General features: G+C 37.1%; 1 protein-coding gene across 1 annotated transcript; it reads left to right on the top strand.

Annotated features, from left to right (window-relative positions):
• Positions 1-148: 148 nt before the first annotated feature.
• Positions 149-24,387, top strand: LAMP5 (lysosomal associated membrane protein family member 5). Its single transcript, XM_072644970.1, has 5 exons — positions 149-307; positions 871-1,002; positions 1,309-1,414; positions 3,718-3,906; positions 23,464-24,387. The coding sequence occupies exons 1-5, from the start codon at positions 152-154 to the stop codon at positions 23,640-23,642; spliced, it is 762 nt and encodes a 253-aa protein (XP_072501071.1). The 5' UTR covers positions 149-151; the 3' UTR covers positions 23,643-24,387.
• Positions 24,388-24,723: the final 336 nt, after the last annotated feature.

Raw genomic sequence — 24,723 nt, forward strand, 5'->3', positions numbered from 1 at the left:
AATCGGCAACTTTTGAGACTGACTGTAACCTAACATACCAGCGAACACTGACTGCATCTTTACCACAGTGCCTAAGTGTGACTCAGAAGCATTGGATTGTTAAGCACAGAACCGATATTATATTTTTGTTTCAGATACAATTGCTCAGATCATGGCAGAACAAGAAGTTGAAAATCTCTCAGGTCTTTCCACTAACCCTGAAAAAGATATATTTGTGGTGCGGGAAAATGGGACAACGTGTCTAATGGCAGAATTTGCAGCAAAATTTATTGTACCTTATGATGTGTGGGCCAGCAATTATGTCGATGTAAGAAACCGTTTCAACTCAGCTTGCTCTCAAGTCTTAGCTCACAGAGGGATCTGAAGTCCCTTTAATACAGGGTGCTGACTGAAGTTTGGAATGAATACAGACAAAGGACCCCCACCTTACAGGCCCCGAGAAGACTAGCTGTTCCTCTCGAATGCTGCATGGTGTTCACTTTGGAAATGCAAACTGATCCTCTAGCACTTTCCCCTCGCTCTACCTGCTTCATTGCACCCTGCTCCCCTAGAGTACTTAATCACTTCCCATTCCGCATGGCCCAGGGATTGGGAGAGGCGAAAACAGCCCAAGTGTCTTTCTGAGAATTTTGTCCGGAAATATTTTCATTTCCACCTCCTCCACCCCACCCCCATCTACTGCCACTTTCGCCTTAGAGGTTCTGCAGGGGGTGCGCCTTTGAATTCATTCCCAGGTCCTATGAAGGCCTCAAGGCTTTGGCGCTGAACCCTTTCCATTCCCCTGAATGCGCTTCACCTGGGCCCAGCTGCTGGGTGTGGGGCTGAGTCTCCGCTAGTTTCTGAGCTAGGGTTCCGTGTTTTTGCCTCCAGCTGATCACGGAACAAGCTGACATTCCACTTTCCCGGGGGGCTGAAATGAAAGGCCGATGTGGGCACAACGAATCTGAGTTGCAAGTTTTCTGGGTCGACAAAGCTTATGCCCTCAAAATGCTCTTCGTGAAGGTAACTCCTGGGCGGGGATGCTCCAGAGGGAAAGATTTTTCAAGAGGGATTCAATTACCGGTGTGGCTCAATTGACCCCTTTCAAGCATACCAAGTGGCAATGAAACATATAGATGCATACGAAAGCATTCATTCCGTAATATTCATAGTATGTATTTAGGAGGTGGTAAATGACACAAACATTAAAAGAAAGCTGAAGTCAGAAAAACCCGCTGAGGCAGTAGATGGGTTTCCCCAAGAAAGCGTAATTTGTTGGGCAAATAGCCACTTCCTGTCCTTTCTCCTGACTGCTCTTTTACCCTTCAGGAAGGCCACAACACCTCTAAGGGCCTGGAAGCTTCCTGGAGACTGAGCAAAGTTCAGTTTGTTTATGATTCTTCAGAAAGAACATATTTTAAAGACGCTGTAAATCGTAAGTAAGGATGAGGGAATTTGAGATTTGGGGTGAGTCTGGGGAGATGCGTCTTTTCATCCCCAAGAGGGAGGAAGTGAAAGATGGTGTGTCTCTCCCTCAGGCCATCAATACTCTCCTGAATCAGCCTGGGGGAAGTCTCTCTGTTAGCAACCTTTTTTGCTTGGTGAGCAGAGCCCAGGCTATGTTGTTCCTTGTATGGCCCAGTCTTAGTGAGGCAGAAGACAGTAGGAACCAAGCTGTCTCTTGCACCCTCTGGGAAGCTGGGCTAGGCTGCCCCAGTTCCCAAGGGGCTTGTGATCACCAGATGTTCCCACTGCAGGACAGAGACAAATCGTCCAGAATCCATCTGGCCACATTGGCCCAAGGTCCACCCCAGCCTCTAAATTCCCTCAGCACTGCAGAGAAAGACCTGAGGCAAGTTCCCCTTTTTCACTCCCTAAGCAGCTGATTTAACCAGTTTCCCTCCATCCCTGAGGATTTGCTCCTCTCTCCTTTTACATGCATTTGAACCCATTCTGTAGTGGAGAATGAGGAGGTTGGAGAAAGGTGATTCTTTTCTCTTTTTCTCTCTTCTTCCTCTCTCTCTCTCTCTCCTTTACTCTGATTTTTTTCACCCTTCAAACTGCAGTGTAATGGTGTTGCAGTTTCCCCTTATTCTCAGAAAGCCTAGCAAATTCTTCAATTTCCCTTCATGTTTTTTTTCTGGGAACCTTTCTTTTCTATACCATATTTGCCCTTGGGTCTTAACTACCTAAATACATTCTAAAGTGAAGGACTATTCAGTGTTACTCTTGCTAAATTAGCCCCTCCATACCTACCCCCAATATGTCTTCTTCTCATAAGATCTCCTTGAAAATGCCTCTGAATTTCCAACTGTCTGTTCCATATCTTATAGTAAGGTCAGGGAAGTCATCTTTTTTTTTTTTGTTACATTCTTTTTAATGTTTTCAAATATTGAGGATTTCTTTTTTTTTCAATTTTACTCCTTAGTTCTTGTAGTAGGTAGGGAGTATACGTTACATTTCTGATAAACTGGTTCTACTCAGAGGAATTCTAAATGATCAATTATACATCACCTACCTACAAAATGCATTTTTCTTTGGTTGAAAAAAATGCTAGAAGACCACTTTGTACCATTATTATAGAGGGAGGAAAATGTTAGAAACAATAAGAATGTAAAAGGAAAAAAACATCAGATTTGTAAGCCATTCTAGGCTCAAGCATTGCCACTTACTAGTTATATAATCTGGGATCACAATCTCTCTAAGCTTCAGTTTCTTTCAGCAAAAAAAAAAAGACTGCCAATATTTCCACTGTATTCTTCACAGGATTGTTATGAAAATCACATGAGAGAAAGTGTCTAAGTGCTTTGCAAAATGGTTTATAAATATGACCTATTATTGGTACATTTATCCAGAGTAATTTAGACCATGAATTTTTTTCAGGAAAAGTATTATGATCCTGTAGGGGAAGACTTGAACAAAAATATGCATTCATATTCATATTTTTGGAATCATTTTTGTCTCTAGAGAGAAATTTGGATTTCAAAATAATTTTCACCAATGAAAACGTAAATGACTAAATTCAAAAGCTGGAGAAATCAGAAGCCTCACCCCCAAGAAAGCCTACTGATCTCATTTTTTAATTCATTTGTCCTGGGGGAAAAGTAAAATTGAAATTAAATCTCAAATACAGATTTCAAGTTTCAAACTATTCGGCAGTGGCCAGTTATTCACTCTCCATTGTCATATTAGATTTATTAGAGATTAGAAATGGAGGCTCTATTGAGGTGAGCTAGGTGGAGAAGTGGATTGCATGATAAAATTGGACTCAGGACATTATTGAATTAATTCTTACTTTTCATGACCCCATTTGGTGTTTTCTTGGAAAAGATATTGGAGTGATTTTTCCATTTCCTTCTCCAGCTTGTTTTACAAATGAGAAACTGAAGCAAACAGGATTAAGTGACTTGCTCAGTGTCACACATCTAGTAAGTATCTGAAGCCAGATTCAAGCTCATGAAGATGAGTCTTCTGGTTTCAAACCCAGTGTTCTTTCAGCTGTACCGCCTATCTACCCAGAGTCAAAGAGACGAGTTCAAATCCAGTCTCACACACCAGTTGTATGACTAGTCACTTGTCTTCTGTCTTCCTCAGTTTCTTCATCTATAAAATGGGAATCATAATAACATTTACTTCCCAGGGTTGTTGTGAGAATAAAATGATTTTTTTAAAAGTACTACGCAAATACTAGTTATTACTATAAGATTAATTTTATTGTTGTCTGTGCCACTTCTGTAGCTGGGAAGCACACAGCCAATTCTCATCGCCTATCTGCCTTAGTCACTCCAGCTGGAAAATCCTATGAGTGCCAAGCTCAGCAGACCATCTCCCTTACCTCCAGTGATCACCAGAAAACAGTTGCTATGCTTCTCTCATCGGTCCACATCCAGCCCTTTGATATTATCTCTGACTTTGTTTTCAGTGAAGGTAAGGTAAGGAGAGAAGCTGATTTCTGAATAATTGATAGAAAGTGAGTGCTTTACTCTTAGGTCTCCTACAAAGTGATGATTTCTTCTTGAAGGATAGCTCAAATCTCCAGTTACATTTCCAGGTGTGCTGGGATGAGTAGTTTCCACTGGTGTCACTCTATTGGCTTTTAAAGAGAAAATCAGCAAATTGGAATTTATAGGAACTCAGTTTTAATTGGTGGGTCTTGGCAAAAACCTTGACAGAGAAATGGGCAAGAAATATTCATTATGAGATAGATCTGATTGTTATCTAAAGCCCTCTTTTGAACTTCCTTGTGGTATGGAATAAATAACCTTCAAAGACTGTTAGAGAAATTATTAGCAGCTCTAAAGAAAGTGAAAAAGGTAGATAAGCTTAGCTTCACCAATGGTCTGTTTGTTGTGTATTGTCTGAATAAAAGCCCAGCTAGGTCAAGAGAAGCTCATCACTAGATGATGAAATTCTTTGGCCACAGCACCAATGTTTGAGGTCCAGATGCATTGGTGAGTCATTAAATTATAATTTCAAGACCTTGTAGAACCTCAGTATATTCATTATACATGTTAATCATCAATGAATATGTAAAGTTGGATTATAGTGACTTCCAAGTTGATGGAATGTCAAACAAACTTTTACTATAGAAAGAGATTTAATGGATTAAGACTAGAAATGACCAGAGAGGGCATTTAGTACAATATCTTTATTTTGTAGATGAGGAAACTGGAAAACCAGAGATTTGGCCATGGTTACATAAATAATAAGTAGTGGAGCTTGGCATTCCAGCCCAGGTCCACTGATTCTGTCTCCGTTGCTTATTACATTTCATAGATGTGTGAATCATTACTTTTCACAGACCTATGAATTTCACAAATTTCACAAAGACATTTATTTGGTGTCATGAGGGAATATTCTGTTACAGAATCACATAGGATCACTGAGTGGCAGTGTTAGAGATTATTTAATTTAACTCCTTGATTTCCAGGTTAGGAAATTAAGAATACTCAAGGAAGATAAATGATTTATGGCCACATTGCTTATTAGTGAAGAACTCAGATCCATGTCTTCTAATTCCCAGTCTGTTGCTTTCTGTGACTTCTACCTTGCATTCTGAAAAATAATTACTAGCTATTTCCTGGTTTGGAGTTGTATCCTGCTAAAAGGTATCGCCATATACTTGATGTTTAGATAAGTGAGCTATTACTGTACTTCTAGGATTTGTAAGTTTATAGGGCATTATATTTAAGAGAAAATTACTCACCCAGTTAATGTACGTTAAGATTTCTAGCATAATAATTAAAAAGTTATCTTCTTAGTCATATTTTAGTTTTCTGAAATTATGTATACTTCAGCTCAGGAAGCAAGTAACTCCAAGGAGTCATTTTATTCACTGTGAATCATTCACCAGATCAAAGCAACTAATGTCAGAACCTACTTTGTCCTGATATTTCTTCCTATTACTCCAGCATGCATCTACCCACACAGTCTGTTTTGAGAAATTGTTTCATTTTACTTGGCAGAACCAGAAAAGAAACCCAGAAGAAAAATTAAAATTTTGCATTTCCTTTTTTTCATCCTGCAGTGTTAACTATTGCCATTCTACTAACTCTAGCATGTATGAGTATACATGTTATACATACGTGTATCTCTTTGTCTGTATATGATGTCTATAGTTCAATAAGCACAATATGACACTATAAGAATTTTCCAATACAACTTGCTTCTATTATAGATTCATGGTCTTCAAAACCTCAAAGTTCATTAGATTCGAATGAAAACTTTTAGATTCCATTTGATTCAATTTAATTAATTAACCTGTGAATTGAGAAAGTGTTGGATTTAGAATCTGGAACTGTATTCAATAATGGCTGTCCTAGTAACTCCTTGGGTAATCTTGGGCAAGTCATTTCAATTCTCTTGGTTTTAGTTCCTCCAAATGCAAAATGAAGGAATTAAGCTAGATAATCTCAAACCTTTCAGCTCTATGTTCCTATGAACTAGAAATGGTCAATAAAATGTGTATACCAACACTTTAGCAAAAGTGAGAGTAGTTTCCATTAAAGGGCATAACTGTTCTCCAGTCATCTTAAAATACCAGGTTTGACTAGATGTGAAAACAGCTTAAAATGTACCCAATGACACCATACATATTTGTGTGTGTTTATATGTATGTGTGTGTGTATATATGTCATAAATACATATATGTGTGTATATATGCATATATATAATATCTATTGGTATGAGTTTGGTTTAATAGGATTTTGAAAAGATCTCTTGAGGTTTACTCTTTTACGATGAATCCATAACCTTGATACACTATGAAGATGCTATAGCATTGTCAGCTATGATGAAATAGGGTAAATGTCTCCTGAAAACTGCTTGATACTTTAATGATCTTAGAATAATTCTGACTGGGACATAAATATATTGTAAGAAATGAATGTAACATATGTGCTTCCTTATTCTAAAATTAAAACTTCACTAAGGAGTAGGAACATGTGTGATTGAATCCTAACACAGTCTTTTTAGCTATATAAACTTGGGCAAGTCAAAACCTTAGTTTCCTCATTTCTACGATGAGGAAAATAATAACTGTCCTACCTTAAAGGATTGTCATGAGGCTCAAATGAGTCAATATGAACTTTGGAAATGAAAGAACTTTTGAAATCAATAAACAATATGCAGAAAGTACTATTAGTGTTGTTATTATTATTAGTAACAATATTAGTAGTAGTAATAGTAGTAGTGATGGTGGTGGTGGTGGTGGTAGTAGAACCACCCATACATATTGCCCTTAAATTTTGTTTTTAATTATAGTCAATCTTCTACATAAAACTCTTGAAATAACTGTGTCTACGGGCAATAGAGGTCATTGTGTTTTGGTAGTATATGGAATAATTCAGACTGTTATAAATAACAGATTATATTGTAATTGTTAACTACTGCACCTTTTAACTTCTAATTCTTTAGAACACTGTGGATACAGATTCCAGAACAGATAAGTACAGCAGAATCAAAGTCCCAGAGGTCAAGGAGTGTGAGTTCAGGAGTCTCTTGGTTATATGTAGAATGCACAACTAACATTAACCTGTGGGACATACTGTCTTTAATTTTGCCTACCTTGCAAGGTATTTCTGTGTTACATCATCAGCCTTTCCCTTTATTTATGCCAAAAGGCTTAGAAATCTCCAGACAGTCTACAATCCTATGGAGGAATATCAGCAGTGATATCTAATCTCATGACGTCTTATGTTTGGAACACTATTTACCTGAAAAACACTATTTGCCATCATCCAGACAAAAAATAAACAAACAAACAAACATGAAATGAGGATAAAGCTCAAAGCTGCTTTGATGGGAAAGTGAATGGCCAGATAAAACCAAAAGGACAAAAGAGTTTAATCCCTCCTATTCAAAGAAAGGACGGTCTATTGTCTTGCGAAACCAAACTTAAGCTGGTAGAGAGGATGCCAAACAACTCAGTGAGCTTGAGAGTGCAAAACCTTGACTATTTTTTTTTTTTACCAATTCCCTGACTGAAAATGTGAGTCACCCCAATCCACCTTGATTTAAGATAAATAGGAGAGATAATATGGTGTAGGAAAAAGAGCTTCGTCTCTAGAGTAAGAGAACCTAGGTTTGAGGCCAAGTTATGCAATTTATAGCTGCATGACTTTGGTACTTGATCACTATGAGACTCATAGAATCACAGATTTTAAGAGTTGGAAGGAACTAAGCAGTGATCTAATTTAACACATATGTGACAGGAATCCTCCTGACTATACATCCAAAAAGTGGTCTTCTAGCCTCTGCTGATCATCTCTAAGGAGGAGAAATCCACCATTTAGCAAAGCAGCTGATTACACTTTAAATAACTCTAATTATCAAGAAGTTTTTTATGACATGGCTAAATTTGCATCTATCTTCTCCCTTGTTCTTGATTCCAACAAATAAAACTGTCAAGTTTGTTTTTGTTTTTGATTTTACCTGAGTATGTAGCTCATCTGAGCTAGGTGATTTGAATTTGTCAAAGTGAATCAGGTACTGTTGTACCATACATCTTTCTGTATCTTAGGCACCAACTCTATGTCAGTGATTTTTATTTTACCATTTCCAGAACAAGGGTCATTTTCATTGGCAAACAGAAGCAAAATTAGATTTTGGTATTTGTGCCTTTTATTTGTTGTCAGTTGTCATCTCACCCACCTCATAGTTTAGATCTCTTATTTATTATATTTATTCTGATTTATTAATATGAATATTAATATATTTATTTATATTTATTATTTATGATATTTATTCTTACTTATTCCCTTTTTCTCCCCATTCACCCACATTTCGTTGCCTTTACCTTCCTGTATCGGTCTCAGCTCATTATGATCATTAGTTCTCTTGGCATTGTTTTTATAGGACCATTTGATTCGCTTATAGTCTCCCTCAGTTGCCTGGCCTTGTTATCTTCTTCTGAACATTTCTTTTAAAAATCTATGTTGGTGGAAGAGATTCTTGTGTACCCATATGAATCTCTTCAAACAATGCTTTCTTTCATCATTGGAATAGTTTTCTTTTGTATGTTCAGAATTTCACTTGTATTTCCCATCCTTCCTAGGATGACTTGTATTGTATGATTTTTAGTCTACGGCATCATAGCTTTTCTTTAAACCCTCCCAAAGTCTAGATTTCTTGTCAGAATACTCTAGGATTTTCTTTCCTCTGTCACAAACTGTGTGAGGGTGTGGTCATTTCCTTCTAGGTTTTCCATCATTTTCACATCAGCAACTGGTTCTCTTAGTGAGACACATACAGAATAGAATTCCCCCTTGGAATACCTCTGTCTTTTGAAGGATGAAATTAGCACAAAGGAAATTATTAACTGCTTTGCCTATGCAGAAACAGAGCTCCAGCAGATGTCTGGATAATTGAAGTCCCCCATGGTTACCAAGTCATACCTCTGTGCCAGACTTCTGATCTGCTTCACAAACTCCTCATTTATTTTCTTTTTCTGTTCAGATCTGTACTATATTCCAACAAGAAAAATCATTTCTGGTTTTCCTTCTATAGATCTTCAGTCGAATACTCTCCATTATGTTCCCCTTCTTACCTCATGAGTATGCCTTCTTACTATTTTGTGCTAACCCTCTCCCCACTTTTCCCATTCCATTTAAAATAAGGTATACTCATCTAGAACCATGGCTCAGTCATCAATTACATCCCAACAAATCTCAGTGATACCTATAAACTAAACTTTGACTCTGTGTTTAAGATCTCCAGTTCTTTGTTGCTTAAATTCTGAACTTGTGTTATAGATATTTACTGACAGATGTTTTAACTACTAGTTCCTTTTTTGGATTTTGTCTCATTTCTGGTAATCTCAGCTGTTATTCTCTTTCTTATTTGTAACTATTTCTGTGGTATATTAATGGGAGACTATACATAAGCATTCTTATTCCTCCTCCATTTTTTTAAATTTGAAGATTTTTCAACCAGATTTGCAAGACAGCCTGCAAATTAATTCATATTAACCTTTGTTTGGTGTACTCCATCTCATGCCAGGAATTTGTTAGCTCTATATTCTAAGCCATAGTCCAGAAATACAGACCCTATTCTCAGATACCACCTTTTAAGTCACTACCCAGGTCATTTTTTTTATGTTATTCATCTCTTGCCTTCACTGGGCTATAGTAAGAAAAATACAACCCTCATGATTTCCAATTTCCAATCCAAGAATTTATAATCACTGGAAATACTTTTTAGATTTATTCCAATTGTACCAATTGTGTCCACATGAATCACTAGAAATGAGTAGTTATCATCTATTTTGATAAGCCTTTGGAAAGGTCTCTGCTGTATCTTAAAAGTGAAGAGATCTCTCTTTTATTGATATCAGGTCAACAAATTTGTGCTTCAATACTCCTATGAAAAATCAATATTCATTACTACTCTTCTCTACTTCCTTTGGATAAACCTAATAGTTCTACTGTATCAGTTTTTGAAGGACAGACAACGTCCTTGTCAAAAACTCTCATCTTTTGAAAGCGTCTCAAATCTGTTTTTGATATCTAATTATATATCTAATTATATAAATATAATTATATTGATATCTAAGTATATATATATTACTTTATTACTTTCCTTACTTATTACTGTATTACTTTCCTTTTCCTCTCTTCTATATAATACTTTGCTATTCTCATCATCCAAACAAGGGTCAAGATTACAACCAATGTGCATTTGATCCAAGTCAGTGCACAGTTTCCTATTCTACATATTTCATGCTTTCCCCTACTTCTTCATGGTTCAGATTTTCAATCTTGATTTAAAAACAATAGTAGTTATAGGTTTATACCTGGCTAGCACCTTTACAGGGAATTATCACCTCTTATAACTTTATAGTCCAAATCAACTTCCTTCCCTTAGTCTTAATCCCATTGCTACAACTTTATTATTGTTCAAGTTGTGTCCATTCTTTGTGTAACCATTTGGAATTTTCTTGGCAAAGATATTGGAATGGTTTGCCATTCCCTTCTCCAGCTCATTTTAAAGATGAGGAAACTAAGGCAAACAGGGTTAAGTGACTTACCCAGAGTCACACAGCTAGTAAGTTTCTGAGACTGGTTTGAACTCAGGCTTACTGACTTCAGGACTAGCCTTCAGCTCCATCCATTGTGTCACCTAGTGGCCACAGCTACTTGGCCTTCAATTTTTCACCAAACTTGGCTCACCTACCAGTCTAGTCTATTAATTTCCTTTACTTTTTAATCATTCCTCTAATTATTTTCTTATCTTGCTGGCTATTTTTTTTATTCTTTGATCTGGCTTTAGGTTCTACTTTAAATCTTCCTCAATCTTTTAATAACTTCCTTAATTGACTTTGATTCTTCTTTTCAACCCAGAAGTAGAATTTGGAGCAGTGTATGAGCCTGGAGATTGTTCTTTGAATTTTACTAAATTTGCCCCAAATTTCTCCTTCCAAAATTCAACCTCTGATTTACTTCACCAGACCAAATCCATTCAAATGACTACAAAATTCACTTATTTGGTTTAAGGCTTTCTCTCTCTTCTTACTTCTCCTATAGCCTCCCACAGAAGTCAGAAATAAAAGCCTCTGTATCTCTTCCTATAAATTTATTGCCCTTCCTCACAAAGTTGTTTCAAGAATTGAATGGAATAATAAATGGTAATAGCTTCCATTAATATAGCCCTTAGATGTTGGCAAAGTACTCTCCAAATTGATGCTCAAAACAGTCCTGAGAGATAACTGCTACTGTCTCCTCAGAGAAGTTAAGTGACTCTCATAGGGTCACTCAACTAGAACATCTTAGATTAGAGGCAGGATTTCAACAAAGATGTACCTTTGGGTCTGGAACTCTAACTACTATTCCATAGAGCCCTGTATAACCATAGGGCCCTATATATTCGTAAGGAATTTATTAACATAGAATGAAAATATCCCAAAATTACCTATTCCTTGTAAATACAACTTTAAAATGGTCTTAAACCAAGCCCTTTAAAAAGTCCTTTAAGAGATGTATACATTGCTCAACCCAATAAAGTTGAAATTAAGAGCCAAAAATATTGTTGCCCTTGATTTGCAAAGATGGAAGTTGCTGTTAAATAACCTTTTCTGAATTTCATCGTTTGTTTTTGTCTTTCTTCACTCTCTTTGATGTGAGCATTTGAGCTATGCTGTACTATAATTACATTAATGTGGCAGTAGTAAAGAAAGTACGTGTGGCACCAAAGATATTCATGATCAGTTTCACCGGAAACTGACTTAAACCAGAAACAAAAATATCCTTTTTAGTAAAACAGTCTTTCACCAGAAGCAGATTTAGAAGTTTAAGGACTTGGGATAGTGTTAAAGCTGGAATAAGTCACACCATTTTCTCTTTGTCCCCAAAGTTTTTAAACACATGAAAGCAAGTAGCTGTGTGGTGCAGTGGATAGAATGCTGGCCTGGAATCAGGAAAATCTGAGTTCAAATCTGGCCTCTGTTGCTTCCTAGCTGTGTGACCTTGGGCAAGTCATTCAATCTCTCTTTGTCTCAGTTTCTACAACTGTAAAGAGGGGATAATAACAGCAATAAGGTTGTTATTATAATCAAATGAGTTAATATTCATAAAGCACTTAGCACAGTGCCTGGCATATAGTAGTAAGTGCTATGTAAAAGCTATCAATTATTGTTATTTTAAATGGAATATTAGAAGAGGAAATTAAATAACTAATCAGAGAATCCCTGGATTGATTGAGAATTAATAAACCATATATTCCATTTAATGCCTGAACAAGAATCCCTTTCCTCATCATCCTTAATAAGTAGTCATTGATCAATCAATTAACATTTGTTTAGCACCTACTGTATGCTAAGAATTGTACCCATCATCCTGGGAAAAGTCATTTATCACTTATTCATTCAACAAATATTTCTTGAGTGCAAATAAGTTTAAGAATATGCTGTTCTTAGCACTTGGTACTGAAGTGGATACAAAAGTAAATAAGACCCTAGTATGTACTGTCAAGGGACTTGCTAAAGAAGAAAGGATAAATACACAAATAACTCATTATAATACAAAATTTACAACCTGAGAAGGGTTTGTGTGTTGACACACTTGGCAAGAGAGGGAAAAGAATGGTTGATTTGTATTCTTTTTGGTTTTGGGTGATTATTTATTTATGATTCTGGAATTATTATTATTTTTAGGTATAGCTGACAGAGTCACCTCTTTTCTCCCCCATTATCTTTCTGTATCTCTACAAAGCCATTGTAGTACCTAGATACATCTCCAAAGTGCAGGTCTAGGACTGTTGCCCTATATTGCCATAGCCTAGGCATGGCAGAGTTTAGCATTGTTGAAACTTGCTTATTTCAACATGTAAGTGGATCTGGAGTATCAACAATGTACTCCCTCCAACAGTGTAGATTACAAATCCATCCACATCTTCTCATCCTGTGAATTTGCATAGCCTTCCATTAAACCCACCAAAGAAAACCTATTCAAAACACTTCTTTACAAAATTCTCTACAAAATTTTTCTTCTTTACATTTTTGGTTATTTAACATTCTCTGGGCACCAGGAAAAATCATCCATTATCCCTTATTTTTGGTGGACAACCAGGCCACCAACTTTTCCCAAGGATTCATTTCTTGGATGATTTCTTTTATGCATACATCATCACTGATAATATACTTCAAGCCCTTTGTGCCCATTATATTATCTCTCCTTTGACCTTCAAGTTCCCTGAAATTTTAATTCATAGAAAATTGTGATGTCCCAGGATTCTTGATCATAAAACATTGTTGACAACATTTTGTTATTAGAAAAGATGGGTTTTTGTGTCAGAGAGCAGCTTGCAGTTATTGAAAGTACTGCAAAAATTCACTTTGCCCATGAATCCTGTTGGCCAAGATTATTGTCTATTTGTAGTACCAGGTCAAAATATTGTATTAGTGTACCAATTCATTGAATTGCCAACAAGCTGCATATTTTATTCTGGGACAAAAGTAGTCTTCACTCTTTTGGCTTTATCTGGTATGGATTATTAGTCCATTTTTTTGAGGTGTGGATCTCATTGAGAATACCCTGTAGAATCCTGGGACTTGATGTCATCAGCACAATGTCATCTACAATATGGAGGATATAATCTTATAGGGAATCCTTGTTCTATATGCATTCATATTCAACAACTTCAATTGTAGTGACAAACATGATTAGTTAACATAAATCTCCCTGTTTGTGGTTGTATCTTTCAAGGAATCGTATAGGATCAATAAATAGGACAGTCATTGTTGGAAGACAACCCTTAAAATGGCATTTTGTTGTGACAAGTCAAATGTGCCTCCTTGTTTTTATCATTTAACCCCACACCCATCCCCACCCCACATATAAAAGGATATTGCATCTTTTGGTCAGTCGTGTAGTTGTAAAGATGTGTAGAAAGTCTACCTCATTTTTCATGTTTTCACTAAGAATTCCCTCAATATGTGTGTAGATTGTTCTCATAAAAGAATATACAAATGAAGAAGTAGTAGTATGGGTCATTGCCTCCTTGATTGCCTTTGGGTGAATCATAGATTCAGAGTTAGAAAGGGTCTCAAAGGTCATCAGATTCAACCATTTTACAGATGAGGAAATTGAGGCCTACGGAGGTTAAATGATTTGCCTCAAGTCACAGTGTTAGGGATGGGTTTAAACCCAGGTCCTTTGACTTCAGAGCCAGAAATTTTTCTGTTGTACCACACTGTGTCTGATCTCCTCAACCGCCCAAGAATTCAGTATTTCCATCCTGTGCCATTGTAGTTATCTTGGAAACTGGTCTATGTTTTCAAAATTTTTGTACCTCCATCAAGGATTTCTTATGAGTATGTGTATTCTGTTCCAGCATCCCATCCTTGCTCATTTTTCTCACATTCTCCCATCCTCATGCAGCACATTTGCCCTTGAGGTTAGGTATAAGCTCTTTAAGGACAGGAACCCTTCAGAACTGTCATTGTATTCTCAGTGCTTAGCATATATGTAGATGAGGAATTGAATAATATTTGTTGAATCAAAATCCAAATGTAGCAGCTCCATTGTCACTGATGATGAATGTAGCTTGTTACAAGAATGCTTAAGAATTTGTTCAGTTGATGGATTGTTTATCATAAGTCTTTTTCTGAGGGTCTAGCTCCATCTGTAAGGCTGGGATGATCTCACTTGGTTGGGTCTCCGGCCAAGTTTTCTGCTCACTCATTTCCTCCTCTAGGATTCTCTAAGGTGAAACTGCTTGATCATCTACCATTATCCTTTAAAATGTTTTACAAATGAGTTTACATCATAAAAATAGTGATTTCCTCAGCCACCAAGTTTCTTTTCTTGGTGATGAGATCAATTGTTTGCTGACTGAGCCAATTTCTACAAACTTTTGGCCCCATCATGATAATTGATTCATGTTACAAACTTCTGTGTACAGGGTGATATGAGAATCTGTGTTGCTCTCTTTTCATTTATTTATTTCCCATTTTTTACTATCAATATTTTATTTAAACAAGTTAGATTAGAACTGCCCGTAATGTTTTCTCATTTTTATTCTTTCATTTTGATGTTTATTTTGACTTTGGGTTAATGACTTGATGGTTTGATGCTACATAGTTAAATTTAAAAGGATTTCTACTGTAGTCACTAGTTATTTCCTGTCTCTTATGATATCATCAGTTACATTTTTGTATTCCCGTTCAGTGCCTTCTCACTATCTTTGTGAAGAAAGAATTCATGATGTGTAGATTATCAGCCTTCTGAAGACACTATATGACTTCGGCCTTTTCCATACTTTACTTTTTTTAATTTAGCTTTGCTATTTTAAAAAATCATATTGAGATGTTTGTGCCTATTAGATATTTATGTAATTATTCTCTTGTCAAAAGAGAATACATTACAGTCCAGAGACTCTTTTTTGACCTGGGGGAGTTAATGTATATTATAGTAAATACAATAACTGTCTATATATTGGGGAGACTGTAGATTATGTTGTCACAAATAATGATGAGCATTTATATAGAGCTTTAAGGTTTATAAAATGCTTTATAAATGTTATCTTATTTGAGTCTCACAACAATACTGGGAAGTAGTTGTTATTATCATACTCATTTAACAGGTATTAAAATTGAGGCAGCCAGAGGTAGAATGACTTGTCCAGGGTCACACAGCATTGTAAGGATCTAAGGCTGGATTTGAACTCATTTTCCTGACTCCAAATCTAGAGCTCTATCTGCTATGCCACCTTAATTTTTTAAGATTCACTTAGAATAGTTTTTTTTAAATTTGTGCTGTGTGAATGTGAGTGGGATGACAAGAGAGAAAATTTAAAAGTTTTTAATTATTAAAATTGAATATCAAAAGAATTATGTCTTCTACAAGTCAAAGTAGATAGTCCTTCCCCCTGTGAATTGTGGTGCTTCCCATATACTATCCATCATAAGCAATTGTTCCCTCCTTCTAGAGTGACCACATTGTCTGTAATGTGATGGCTTCTCCTATAGAACTGTGGTATTCAGTGCACCAAAGTAAAGGGACTGAATATATCCTGTTGGCAACAGATGCCAGTGGTATCTCCCCTTTGGCTTATAATTTCATGCCTGAACTAGTAAGTCCTTTTTCTAGGTTAATTAGGATTATTGCTCAAATGAAAAGGCTTGACCAAGTTCTCCCCCATTTTACACTCTAAACTTAGTGTCACTTTCTATTCTGTATGAATGATTTTTCATGGTAAATCTTTATCTACACTAGGAAAGGAAAAAGAAAGACCATACAAAAAACCTTACATATATAGATATGATGTAGAAGGATATTAATTTCAAACAATTGAGGCCACAGAGTGCCTGGAGACAGAGGTAGTAAAAACAAAAATGACTTCTTAGCTTTCCTTTTTTATACAGAAAAGGTCTCATTTCCGACATATGTCAGTAATGTTTCATCAATTTTCCTCACTTAGCAGGAGTTTTAGGGCAGTAATTGGTGGGGAAACAAGAGGTTATCTGTTACCTCTTTTCCATGATTTTGTTTTGGGATCTCCAAGTGCTATAACTGATTAAATGGGATAGGAATCCAAAAGACTAGAAGGCTTATTTTCCTGGTCCAGGGTCTGTTCACGTAGGGAAGTTTGTTGCCTATGACTTGAAGTGCTTTGGGGCTATATAGATTTTCATTTGGGGCCAAACAGACCATAATTTGAATGACAGATGGAACTCCTTAGCTTAATTTAGGGATGGGATGTAAGGACAAAATTACAGAAAGGAAGCAATATCAGTGGAGGGAGAGACAGAGAGGGAGAGAGACATACACACACACACACACAGAAAATAATAGTAAATAATAATTGGCACAGCTACAAGTATCCCCAGGGATTTTGTTAAATTGTTTGGTCATTGGTAAGAGAGGCTTTGGGAGGGCTTCTCAAGTGAGGTGGCAAAGGACTTTTTATTAAGGGACTTCCAGCTATCCCTTTGGATTCTATATATGAATATTAACCTAAATTCTAGAGAAGGCTGGAGGAAAAGGTTTTTGTAAAGTGCTAATACTGAAGGAAAATGGTCACAGCTAGCAATTTAGGCATGTATAAATGTGTGAATGCATGTATACATTTTCTAGCAAGTCATGTCAATTAATTTACATTAGAAAGGATGAGTAGCTCTAGCAGTTACAAAAATCCTAAATAACAAACATTCCCTTATCTGTGATAGAGGAAGGACTCCAGGAGCTACAAACCAGGCCTTCTGTAATAAATCACAACAAAGATAATTTAGCTGGCCCTGTCACAGTTCCCAACCCACCAGCATTTTTTATACAGCATCATATTCATGAAATAATTTGGCAGTCAACAAAGACAACTGTGAATCACAAATGATTTCAATCCAGCAGCTATTTTTTAATGTCTCCTCACCCTCACTGCTGCCAATTTCTTTCCATTAACTCCATAGCATTCTGCATATCTATAGATGACTGAGAAGAAATGAAAAGGAAATTTTGAAAAAGAAAAGCTATACCAGCATTTGGCTTTAATGGTATATTGCTGAAGTATATTTTTAACCTTTTGTATCATTTGTCATATTTTTTTAATATAGAAAGTAGATTAAATACCATCTGACTGTGCCATTTCCTACTTAGCAAACCATACTTTTTGTACCAATTTCTAAAGACTTTTCAGACCTGAAAAATCCAATATGATAGGGAAGCTTTTTGCGTCTAGGTTCCTACTTCAATAAGCAGCATCGCTGGTCTGAGATCATATAATTGTCCTATATTCTATCTTATTTTGGTAGTATCTGCACTCCTGTTCTGGGACATTGAAGGTTTTGTTTACAATTTCTCTAAGGTTTCTATTTGAATTTTTGGAAGAAAAGCAAAATAAACATGATGGAAGCAACAGAAAATGTGATGCTTCCAAATTATTTAAGGTCAACAAACCTCAAAACTTTTCAGTGACCAGCTCAAGTCTCACACCTGACTTTCCTAGGATCTCTCTGCCAGGATTGTTGTGAAGACAAAATGGGTTAATATTTGTAAGATGGTTTGCCAACCTTAAAACAATATATAACTGCTAGCTATATGATGACTATTATTACCCTATATTGATGATTGTCTCTTTTCTAACTCTCATAAAACTTAGAGTAGCCACCATATTTGATTAATTTGGTCGTTACCCTTAGTTGGCTTTAGTCTCCACATCTGTAAAACAAAGGAGTTGTATTCTATGATCAAAGGTTCCTTCCAGTTCTAAATCTATGATCCCACAATTTTATTGCTAGCATTACTCTCTAGGGTTTATTTTTCATGTAAACTTTCTCTTTCCAGGAGGATTGTTCATGTTCAGCCATCCCAGTGTGTGTACTACATAGATGTACACTCTCAGGTCCTATGATCTACAATTCAGAATGAAGCAATGTCCTGGTCAGACTAGAGCATATGAAGGAACAGAGCAAGTATTGAGCCTGCTTTTAAATCTGAGGGGAAGCTAGGTGGCTCAGTGGATAAAACACTAGACCTGGAGATAGGAATATTCCTCTTCCTGAGTTCAAATATGACCCCAGATACTTACAACCTTTGTGATCCTGGGTAAATCACTTACCCTTGTTTGTCTCATTCTGTTCAGCTGTGAGAGGAGCTGGAGAAAGAAATGGTAAACTCTTCCAGTATCCTTGCCAAGAAAACCCCAGTGGGGTAGCGAAAGGTCAGACATGACTGAAAACACAACAATAAGTATGAGAGTCAAAGGTAGAGCCTACCTGGGATTTTTTTTATTCATTCAATAAATATTTTGAGTGGCTACTATGTCCCAGGCACTGTGTTAAGAACTGGGCATATAAAAAAAGAAAAAGACAGTCCTTGCCTTCAGAGGAGCTTATATTACAATCTAATGAGAGATGACACACACAATGAATATGAAACACTGGAGGCTAGTGGGGCACAACAGGGAGTATGAGGCATGGTTTTCCAAAGAGTAGAAACCAATCAGAGCAGTTGATGGAAAAAGAAGAGTTAGTTACTTGAAAATTTCAGATCCCCACATTTTATAAGGGAGGTTTTGAGAAAAGCTTAGTGCTCTCCTTTGCAGCCTTTAATCAGTGGGGGGAGGAGGCTGAGGGAGGTGAGGTGTTAAGTATCTAAAATGGCAGGTGATGAGATTTCAGGTGATTGGGGTAAGATGTGAAATCTCAAGGCAAGTAGAGCAGCTGATGGAAAATCAACTTAATAGGGATTTCATCAAGGTCAGCTACCACACTGATGGCAAATACTTCAACTTGAAAAGGCTACAAGCCAAGACCAAAGTGGAGGGAGTGTTGGTACATGATCTGTTTGCAGATGATTGTGCACTCAATGCAGCCTCTGAAGTTGAGATGCAGCAAAGTATGGATCAATTCTCTGCTGTTTGTGCTAATTTTGGCCTAACAGTTAACACCAAGAAAATACAGGTGCTCCATCAACTACCACCACACCATCTATACATGGAACCATTGGTTATAGCAAAAGGAGAAGTTTTGAATCCTGTGGATGAGTTCACTTACCTTGGTAGTGTACTTTCCAAGAATGTACACGTTGATAATGAGGTTGATACACGCATTGCCAGACCTAACTCAGTGTTTGGGAGGCTCCAAAGGAAAGTATGGGACAGAAGAGGTATTAGACTGACTACCAAGCTCAAAGTCTACAGAGCCATTGTGCTGACCTCACACATATGTATGCCTGTGAAACATGGATAGTGTATACCAGTGCCATTTGAACTGTCTTAGGAAAATCCTGAAGATTACTTGGCAGGATAGGGTACCAAACACTGAGGTCCTTACTCGAACTAAACTGCCAAGCATTCAAACTCTGCTTCAGAGGGCGCAACTCCGATGGGCTGGCCACATTGTTTGAATGCAAAATACATGCTTCCCAAAGACTGTTTTAGGAAGAATTCACACAGGACAAGTGTTCACATGGTGGTCAGAAGATGTGATACAAGGACACTCTCAAGGTCTCTCTTAACAAGTTTGAAATTATGTCACATGAGAGACACAAGCACAGGACTGCTCAGCATGGTGTGCCACATTAGAGAAGGTGCTGTTTCTATAAGTAAAGCAGAATTGAACAGCTCAAAGAAAATGTAGGATGCACAAATTTAGAGAATCCACCTCAAATGTTCCCCTGGACTATCTGTGCCCAACCTGTAGTATAGCATTCTGAGCTCGTATTGGTCTCATCAGCCACGATGGATACATTGAAACTTGACTCTAGCATAGTGATGTCATTTTGGTTCTCTATGACAACAAAGAACAACAACTGATCTATTCTTTATTGTGGCCGCAAAACTATGATCAAGTAATTAATCCTTTAAATTCTCTAATACTTGAGCCAACAAGAACAAGGGGCGGGGGGCATCTCAGCAACTACTGTAACAAGAATCTTGGCCTTTCTGTAGGCTTTTGTAAACTGGAAGTTGTAGTTTTCCTGTTGGATCGCAGCTAGCTTGGCCATTCTAACTTGACTAAAAGAATCCGACAGGCTCATACTCATGGTAGTGGAAGAGGCCTTAAAGGCCGTCCAATCCAACCTTCTTGTTTTTGTGGTTTATTTTGTTTGTTTTATTGATTCCTTTTGATTTTACATCCCATTCATTTCTAATTGAATTTCTCCTCACTACTCTACCTAGAGAGGTTTTCCTTTTGCACAGACTAAAAAAAGGAAAAGAAAAAGCAGTTCAGCCAAACTAAATAACACACTTGAAACATCCGCTTAGTATATTCATATTTGATAACTATAGCCAGCCCTTTGCATAGTGCCTGATACATAGTAGGTACTTGATATTTTGAATTGAATTAATAAATGCTTATAAACAATTCAAATATATCCCACAATGAGGATGGTACATTTCCTCAACTTTTTGGTTTATTGTTCCTTCTGTTTACATTCTTGTAATTCTTGTGTCTATTGTTTCCATCGTTTTGATTATTTGGGTATCCTTTGGTTCTTCTGCACAAGTCCTCCCATACTTCTCTGCATTCTTCATATTGTCTTTCTTCTGGCATGATAACATTCCATTATATTCATGTGCCACAGTTTGTTTAGTCATCCCTGATCAATGGGCTCTACTTGTATTTTATTTCTCTTTTTTTTGCTACCAATAAAGATTATACAATGAATATTTCAGCCCTTTGTTTTACAGATTAGTCAGTAGAGGACCAGAGAGGTTCAGAGGGGCAGAGATGGGGCTTAAACCTAGGTTTCTCCAAAACTCCAAATTTAGCAGTCCAGAGATACCTAGGCTTAAATCCAAGCTCTGCCTTTTGCTGCCTCTGGGACCTTGTGGAAATCCCTGAACCTCTCTGGGTTCAGTCATCCTAAAGATGCTGCTGATGGAAAAACAAGAGTTGCTTGAAAAGTTTAGAGTCCAAGCCTCTATTGGCCTCCATTGACTAATCAGTTTTTCCTGACAGAGACACCTGTTCCAGGTAAAAGAGTATCTTAGAGGCAAATCCTAGTCCTTTTAAGTCTTTCAGCTTGATTCCTCTCCTTGGCTCTGCCACTTGGGATTGAGGTTTCCAGGGAAGAGATCTAAATACACAAAAAGTGCATGTCATAAGCAATTGTTGATTTGGAAAATTGATCCTCTGTGGGGAGTTACCAAACATCATTGCTTCCTAATAGCTGCTTGGGAGTTTAGTTCTTAGACTGAACACGTTCCTTAAAATAGGTCAGCAGTTACTCCCATTCAATAATTGTGTTGCATTAGTTGCCAGTTTTAGTGTACAGATTGAAGGCTCAATGAGAATTCTTAAGGATAGCCTAAAAGAATGAATCTTTTGGGGCCTCTGAAACCCCAATCTAGTTACCCTAAATAAGCTATTTGATAATAAGTCTTTCCTGAGTTCTTCTCCACCCACAATTCTGTAATGAAAATATTATCAAGGAATTGGGAAGGGATAATGATGTGGATACAAAGGTACCCTAAGGGTTAATATTAAGGGTTGCTTTTTCAATACTTTGTAAGGCTTCTCCTGAACTTGAGGGCATCCGGAGTCTCTTCCCCTTCTCATGAAATACCATAAAACTTTCCCCTTATCCTGGACAATAAAATTCCTTGTCTCCCTTATCTTTTGTCATCCATCTTCCTCATCCTATTGCTAAATCTCCAACCCCCATTAGAAACCCTAAAAATTACATAATCATCCTACAGGTTGTCTAGCTTTCTGTCTATATAAGTCTCTCTTTTTTCTTTTCCTATATCAGTGCCTTTGTTTAGCTCCTTGCTTAATCTTAGGTCTGTATGCTTTTGCATCATAAAAGCTAAAGAGAAGGTCTAAATGAATTCTTTTACATCTGAACCAGCTCTCCCAACTCTGATTTCAACAGTAGGAAACATCAGGACAAATAGAATCACTTCAACTTTAGGACAACAGGAACCTAACCAACTACACAAATGACAGGGATCAAATCTTCATGGTACTAACACACTTTAAAAGAAAAAAATCAGGTTGTGTTTTTCCATCATGATGCCAAGCAAGGAGCTAATGCAGTGGAAGTATTAAAAAGAGAGCTAGCTTTGGAGTCAGATGACCTTGATTTGAGTCCCAGCCTTGCCACTCACTAGCTTTGTGACTTTGGGGAAATTGCTTCACCTTTCTGAGCTATAGTTTCCTTATCTGTAAAATCATGGGGTTGCACCAGAGGTCCTCCAAGATCAATTGAAGTGCTGAGGCTATGATCTTATCTGGAAACGGATACACTGTGATGGTTAACAGAATGTAGTGCTTTTGGTGTCAGGTAGGTAGAGCTGGTAACTTGGGATTTTATAGGAAAACAATCCAATTAAAAAAAAGTTCCCATCAAGGTACATAGTAGCAAATCGCCAAATCTTTAGTGAGATGGTGAAGAACAGGTATGAAATAAAACATATCCTATCATACATAATCAGTGTGTCAGTGTGTTTTTTGTTCCAAGAGAGGGCAACATTCAGTCTACACTATCAGGGGAAAATGTTTTGGACCATATGATCTTTAAGATTCCTTCCAGTCTCAAATCCTCTATCTGAAGATAATTGGACTTTGTTCTACTGAATCACTGATGACAGCCATTATTCTAAACTCTGTAGTCTACTCATTAACTTTTGGGTCTCTTTAATAAGTTTCCACCAAGTCTTAGCGCAATATGTTGTTCTGGACATATCATGATGTCTAATAAGTTCAATTCATGATTTTTCCCCTAGCACCAAAGGAATGGAGGCAATGTGTAAGCTATAGACTGAGCATTGCTTTGGGGTCAAAAGACTTGGGCTCAAATCTTAGCTTTGCCACTTAGTGCTTGACCTGTGTGACACTGGCCAAGTCACTCTCCCCCAGGCCCCTTGCTGTTTAGGGCATTGTTTTTTCATCAGTAAAATGAAGAAGTTGTATTTGATGACCTAGAAGATCTCTTCCACTTCTAAATCTATGATCCTTTTGCTTGGCTTGTGCTTCTGAACTGTTACGTTTTTCTGTGTAAGCATTTGAAGAATGTCACTGATATTCTATTGTCTTTTCCTTTTCAGAGCATAAGTGTCCTGTTGATGAGAGGGAGCAACTGGAAGAAACTTTGCCTCTGATTTTGGGACTGATCTTGGGCCTGGTTATTGTGATAACCCTCACAATTTACCACATACATCACAAACTGACAGCCAATCAGGTGCAAATTCCAAGGGACAGATCTCAGTACAAACACATGGGATAGGGGGAAGTAGCTAGCCAGGCTTTAGCCACTGCAAGCCTTTATCAGCTAGTGAAAGCTCAAGGACCTACAATGCCCTCCTCCTTCATTCTCCTTAGGACACACCAATAGAACTGCTGCATACCAGCCAACACAATTTGGAGGCTCAGCACATGCTCATGCTTAATCCCAATGGGTGAAAATTCTTCTCTCAGATTCTAAGGGTGAATATCAACCCTTTCACCTGTCCTTTCTCCATGCAGGGAATTTCCTAGGGAAGTCAGTCAATGTTCATATTTTTCTGGCATTGCTTTGATTTACCTGGGCTAACACACAGGGGAGTCAAGGAGCAACATGTCAAACTGAGAGGAGAGTTCAACCTTACAGATTAAAGACAGGAACTTTTTTTTAACCCTTCATGAAAGGAAGCCCTTTTTAAGCATGATAAATGGGAGAAACTCTTATTCTTCGAGACATTTTTGGATTACCCTGCAAATTTGTCAATAGGCAAAATGTATAGCACCCCATGCTACTGCAAGTTAACTTGAAAGTGATACATGCTTTTGGCTGGGCATTCTGCATGTATAATGATTGTCATTGAATTGTTACATTGCTACCTGAAACAGATGATTTCACAGCAAAAGGAAATGTTAAATTTACTATGCAGACTACTTCAGGCATTATAAAAATATAACTGGTACAAATATCAGAACTTCATATAAATTCATGTGTTTGTTTTTAAAATATGGATTAAAATACACAGTATATAGCATTTGGCTTCATTTTTTGGGGACAAAAAGTACAAACCTAGCAAACCTATATGGCATAATGAAATGCTCACAGAGATGAAAAAGAATTGTCACCATTTGTTAAATCCTCCAGAAGAGCTGATGGGATAAGGGTGAAGGGGAGATAGCTTTCATTTTGGTGGTGGAGAGGTAGAAAGGTGGAAAGATTAGGAAGGTGATTGAAGCTAAGAAGGTGAGCTTTGCTGATTAAGGATATTAAAAAACCATGATTAGTTTTGCTAAATATAGTTAATTTCCTTAATTGAACCTGCAAATCCATGATACAACATCCCTTCTATTACTATACATTAATGTAT

This window comes from Notamacropus eugenii, chromosome 1, assembly GCF_028372415.1.
Source record: "Notamacropus eugenii isolate mMacEug1 chromosome 1, mMacEug1.pri_v2, whole genome shotgun sequence".
NCBI lineage: Eukaryota > Metazoa > Chordata > Mammalia > Diprotodontia > Macropodidae > Notamacropus > Notamacropus eugenii.

Coding starts and splice junctions, on each gene's coding strand:
- LAMP5 (XM_072644970.1), top strand. CDS start 152: ATGGCAGAACAAGAAGTTGAAAATCTCTCAGGTCTTTCCACTAACCCT. Junction 308..870: donor GGGCCAGCAATTATGTCGAT/GTAAGAAACCGT, acceptor TTTTGCCTCCAG/CTGATCACGGAACAAGCTGA. Junction 1,415..3,717: donor TTTTAAAGACGCTGTAAATC/GTAAGTAAGGAT, acceptor CCACTTCTGTAG/CTGGGAAGCACACAGCCAAT.